This window comes from Hibiscus syriacus, unplaced genomic scaffold, assembly GCF_006381635.1.
Source record: "Hibiscus syriacus cultivar Baekdansim isolate YM2019G1 unplaced genomic scaffold, ASM638163v2 tig00000340_pilon, whole genome shotgun sequence".
Lineage (NCBI taxonomy): Eukaryota > Viridiplantae > Streptophyta > Magnoliopsida > Malvales > Malvaceae > Hibiscus > Hibiscus syriacus.
Genome location: NW_024061783.1, coordinates 10,019,935 through 10,025,956, shown reverse-complemented (window position 1 = coordinate 10,025,956; position 6,022 = coordinate 10,019,935). Strand labels below are relative to the sequence as shown.

General features: G+C 35.1%; 1 protein-coding gene across 1 annotated transcript; it reads right to left on the bottom strand.

Moving 5' to 3' along the window:
- Positions 1 to 792: 792 nt before the first annotated feature.
- Positions 793 to 5,395, bottom strand: LOC120199765 ((6-4)DNA photolyase-like). The gene is made up of 12 exons (XM_039200782.1): positions 5,380 to 5,395; positions 5,157 to 5,232; positions 4,849 to 5,017; positions 4,702 to 4,773; positions 3,041 to 3,127; positions 2,777 to 2,875; positions 2,594 to 2,677; positions 1,740 to 1,826; positions 1,578 to 1,649; positions 1,383 to 1,496; positions 953 to 1,040; positions 793 to 860 (listed from the first exon to the last, which is right to left on the bottom strand). Exons 1-12 carry the CDS (start codon positions 5,393 to 5,395, stop codon positions 793 to 795), a joined length of 1,032 nt encoding a protein of 343 aa, XP_039056713.1.
- Between the last annotated feature and the right edge of the window lie 627 nt (positions 5,396 to 6,022).

Genomic DNA, 6,022 nt, shown 5'->3' with positions numbered 1-6,022 from the left:
CATTTTATTTCTCAAAAGTATTTTTTTCATGTCGATACCAAACATTAAAAATTTAAACTTAAATTTTTAAAAGTACTTATAAAGATCACTTTCAAATAACATTTTTTAACAACACTTTCCAAAATAAATATTTAACATTAACTATTAATAATAGAATTACTTCATTAACTAGTCATATAATTCTATAGTAAAACATTTATTTTACTTTATAATAAATATTTAACTTAAAATATATTATAGGTTATTTATTTTACGTTAAATACATATAAAAAATATATTATAACATTGAACTTATCAAGTAGTCTCGGTAATTAAAATTAAAAAAAAGTTTTATATTTAGACAATTACGTTTACAGATGTGTGTTATTTTCATCATCTTTGTAAAAAGGAAAAATCAGTTACATTTTACTTGACCAAACATTTCTATCTCTTTGGCCAATCTCTTCTTCTCCTTCTCGTCGTAAATACGAAAATAGATAGTTTACCCTATTATAGAAAAGGGTTTTTTGTTTTATAGTTTGCCCTTATTACAGTAAAGAAGTAAATATAAAAATATAATAAATACAAACAAATTTTAATATCTTAAAATATATTTTTCAAATTGTACATACTAAATATCCTACAATTACGAGTTGTTTGAGAAATGTATCCAATAAAATATATCAACAAATGTCCTAAAAAAGGAGAAAGGAAAGATCTTGGTGGTGGAATTGTACAGAATAGGAAGTTCAGTTTATGAGCTTTTGTCTTAGCCTTCTGGGTTTGGTTTGCTCCTCTTCATCAAATTTCTTCTCAACTTGCTTTAGTTTGCACGCTAAGTGGAGCTGTCCATGGCTCATATATGTACTCCTTCGGCATGTCTGAGATCCACTAACATCGTCAGTCTTATGTTGATATTAGCACATGACAGTTTCCCTACCTATGATGATGAAGGGGTGGAAACTAAACGTACCTTTTAGTATGGGGAGAAAATGCCTAATATAATTGCCACTCGGATCATATTTCCTTCCAAACGATATCGGTGAATATATGCGGTTATACTGTTCGAAAACAACGATCATTCATGTTAAAAGCCGAGTTATGTAAACGGCAAATTTGGCAGCAATTCTGGAAATAAAATTGTAACTCTAAGAACCTATATCTCAAGCAACGAACTAGTAGCTACTGTGAAAAACCTGCTTTTGACAATTGTAATTCTAGGACATGCAGATATCATTCATCGATAAGATAATCCAGACACGAAATTGCAGGGACAATTTACGATTTATAGTTAAATCCAGTATAGAAGGGTCTACTTATGTTGGCGAAAGAAATCATTTTGAGCTGCCAGTCACTCCCCATCAAGAGACTTTGAAATTGATACATGTGTTGATGGTTCGAACCTGGTAAAAGAACGATGAACACGATAGCCAGAGCCAATTACCATTGTTAATTGCCCAATCTGAATCAATTAGAAGTCTCTCGAAGACAACACGTCCTTTTTCCCAATGAACAAACTAGGAAAAAGAAAAAGAAACTTATGACGTGAAAATGATTGAAAGAAGAAAGAAATGTCCTGAAGCATGGTAGAAACATACTAGATCTCCACGAGTAAGGAAACACGCAACAGAGTGACGTGCAAGATGGTGCATCCAACCCCACTTCCGCAACTACAATGACGTTTATAAAATTATAATGCACAAACATGACACCAAATGTGCAAAATATTAGATAAAGGTATCAAGTTATGCCACAAAAACCTGGACCATTATAGCATCAATCCAAGGGAAACCTGTTCTAGCTTCCCTCCAAGCAGCTAGGAGTTCGTCATCATCATTCCATGGAATCTGAAATCACAAAACTGGATAGCATCAACGGTTTATACATAGTAAGTACAGAGTTCAATACAGCATGTCAGTTATGGTTCACGTAAGATTAATCAATGATTTCTTTTGAAAATGCAAGTGCAATATAGAAAATAATTACTCCAATATTCAAATTTTATGGATGATATAGAGCAAATGGAAAACCACTTAATAATGTCAATATAACCCCATATACTCATAATCCACTTATCAAAGAGGTAAGAGAACTTATGAACAACGCTAGGTGTAAGCAAACTAATTCATCCTACGAGAAGTTACAATCACGACCATTCATTTATTTATTTTTTCTCCCTTTTTAACAAAACCATCTACATATTCGGTACTTGCGTCGCAAGGTGTCAATTTAAGGCAAACATAACCAGATCATTTGGAAATTATGGTGAAACAATTCTAGTTACAAAAGAAACATGGCTTGAATAAATATAGAAGAGTTGTAAGCCTATATGGAAGTGCTGCCCACTTAAAAAGGTTGTCATCTATAGTGTAATACCAGGTGGTTTTTACGCTAACAGCATGTGATTTGTTGGTAGAGTGCTGGACACTTTTAGCTGCAATGATCAATCAAGATTCAAGCTCTAACAACTTCAAGCACCGGGAAAAAATGTTCTATTTATTTTGTTTCCTTTCCTTTTCTTTTTCTATGGTTCTAAGAGGAACGCGAAGAAAGAAACAAACAGAAGCAGACATTTGCATAAAAAGGTTTAGTTTAGTACATTAAATGCACTGACCTGCTTGCATATTTTGTTACCCTTCATTTTGTCAAAATTAGGAGTTCCAAATGCGACGGTATAGAAAAAATCACGCCATAGCAACTGCATGGATGGAATCTAGCTCTCAGTTCTTTGATAGAAAGGGAAGACCAACAACAAAATAATCTCACTGTAGTGAAGAATAAGTAATAGGAAGCCGACCTGCCCAACAAGAGAAACCGGTGGTGATGAATGTCTCTTAACATTTTTGTAGACATCTTGAAGGCACTGGTAAAAATACCTGGAAGAGAGGCATCCAAACTGCCAAAAGGATCAGAAATAGAATAGAGAATGAACAAAATAAAAAGAAAGGGCTGGTAATGCAAGGATGAGATCTCTTAAAGACATTTTATCAGCATATTACAAAATTTTTACAATCGAAGGTACAATCCAAAGCCAATATCAGTTAATCTTGTTGTCACTCACTTTCAAATAAGGTGATAGAACAGTTGTTGCTGGCTTTATATATGCAGAAGGGTCACCCTTAGGTTTCTCGAAATTGGCTACCCATTCCTACAGTAGAAGAAAGGGGTTATATGAATTTGAGTGCCATAAAGAACTCAAGTTTTGAAATAAAAAAACTACAACATGAGAAAGTTAGTAAGATAAGTGAAGGCATTTTTGAAAGAAATCAGGTTCAGTTAATGACAAACCGTAGAAGATTTCACATTTCAGCAGGAACTTAAAAGTTGTCCTCACCAAGACATTAGAAGGAGAAATACAGATTGTTAGGTATGGCTCATAAATATACCAGTAAAGAGGACAGGAGATAGAGCGGAGTGAGCGAAGCGAACATCAACTGTCCTTACAAAGAAAGTCTCGTTGTGGGGTTACAAATTATGTGGGTTGGGGGTGCGGGGCGTAGCCCCCGCGGTACGGTACAGGGTTGATTTTGTAATTATGTACCAGGGTTTTCTATTATAAATAGAGATGTAACCTAGACCTAAAATATCATTGAATAAAATTCTAGCGCCGCCTAGGCACCGAGGACGTAAGTACATTGCCGAACCTCGTAAAATTCTCGTGTTCTTTCGTTTTCTTTACCCGTTTTCGTCAACACAGATGGACCAAATCGCAACTAAACCAGATGCATATTAATGTATCACTAGGCACGTATGAATCACGCCTTCCCATCAAGGCAATGATGAAATATGACAGTGACAAGAGAGCAGTCAACTTTCTTCTCCTCAGCTTGATATACAACATTTCACGAGCTACATATTCACCAAGACCAACCTAAATTCAATGGACTTATCTAACTATCAGATGCAGCTCTTCTCATCACACATGTCCCTATTACCTTACTAGGAAAATCAAATTGATTAAAATGTTGTTACAGCAATTCAGATAAAAATTAACTCAAGCTATTATTTAAAAATAAAATGAAAGAAGAAAGTTAACCAAAAGTTTCCCATGGTTGTTCAAAAACACATAAAGTCGACAAAGGACATGGTAATCTGTCATTTATCTACATTATGTACTACGAATGATAGATATAGAAGTTCAATATCAAATTGTAGAACTTTGTCAATTCCACCATCCTACAATTTCCCAAAACTTCAAGGCCATAATATCTGGGTTTTAAAAGAGTCGCGCCTAGGCGCAAGGTGCAGCCGGGCAATGAAGGTAGCGCTCGCCTGGGTTGAGGAGAGGCGAGGCGATTTACAAGAGCGGGCACCGGGTGCTGTGCCTTTGCGCTTTTCAGATTTTTTTAAAGATATTAAAATTTTTAATAAATAATATTAAAAAAAGCCCATCTAACTTTACTAACTCTCGGTCTCTCAAGATACACAATTAGAAAAAAAAGAAAAACTCAACAAACAAAATACCTAACATTCTTTCTCTCAATTGCATGCCTCTCTTCACTATAATATTATTTATCATGTTAATTTGAGTACAAAATATAGTTTACACGGTCTATATTATATATTACAAATAGTGTTCCTCGCATACGAAAGGCGCGCGCCTGCACCTTGCGCTTAGGCTCCAAGGGCCTTTTGCGCCTCGGTGCGCCTTGCGCTCTTAAAAACCAAGCATAATATTGCTATTTCTAATTCAATGCTCAGTACCATAAGAAAAGAGCATACCTTGTCACATAGTGTTTCTCTCAACCTCCTCAATGCTTCTGACTCACCACCTTTAAAGGGTGTGAATTCATCCTGCACAAGGGTCCCTTCTTTATAAATAGCTCTTTAAAGCAAATGCACATTTATTAAACATAGATAGCTTCATACATGATCCTCTTCCACATACCCAAGTTCCTTAACTGTTGGAACTTGTAAAATATCACACCTTCCAACATCCCTGACAGGAGGAATCGACGAAAGTTCAACCGAAAGTGGGGAAGATGCCCACGAGGGTTCCCCAGCAAGGTTTAAAAAGGATTGATAAGTCAATGGTGGTCTTCCGCCATTTTTTTGTAGACATTTGTCGCATTAATGAAAAGTATCTATCAATCAGAAAACAATAAATAGCATCCTTGGTATGAAAAAAAAGATTAACAACCTTGAAGCAAAAAGTTCCAAACTCCGTTGATACTAACTTTTTGCTTACTTTCTCTATAATATCAGCATGATTGAAGAGTGTATGACTCACTGGAGAGAAAACCTCGATTCCAGCTGCAGAAGCATAATTTTGTTGAAACAAAGGCAATCTTTGTTCACTAGTTAAACAGATCAATTCCTAACTTAACTAACTGTAATATGCAATTAAACATATGTTCCTATGATGTTCAGAGTTTCAGATTTACATTTTTCTTGAAGTACCATATTCGATACCCATGTCTGACATATATTTGGATATGGGTATTAATAAATGATCCTGCAAAGACACTATACATACATAGACAAGCTAGGAAGAAAATGGAAATACATAGTTTTCAGAAATGTACTCGTATTTTATACGTACATCTATGTCCAAGTAACACATATATGTCTAGTACAAGAAAAAACTTACAGCCCTGCATCACATGAATTATACATCTTCACTGAAACCCGAACACTAAACCCAAACTAATTGAAATATTAAGTTATAACCTATTGAATAATCGAGTAAAGAAAACAGAAAGAACATAAGAATTTTAACGAGGTTCAACAATGTGCTTACGTCCTCGGTGCCTTAGGCGACACTAGTTTTTCATTCAATATCTCATAGGTTTTGGTTACATCTCCTTTTTTAATAAATAAACCATAGTACATATTTACAAAAATAACCATGTACCATACAGCGGGGTTGTGCCCCTGTACCCCCAACCCACATAATCGTAACCCCCACTACGAGACTTTTTTTACCAGTATATTTATGAGCCATACCTAACAAATCTCCACCTTAGCGAATATCCTACCCCTTAGGAAACATTCAATGTGGGTTGGGTTACTTTACTTCTTTAACAACTCGAAACATTCAACA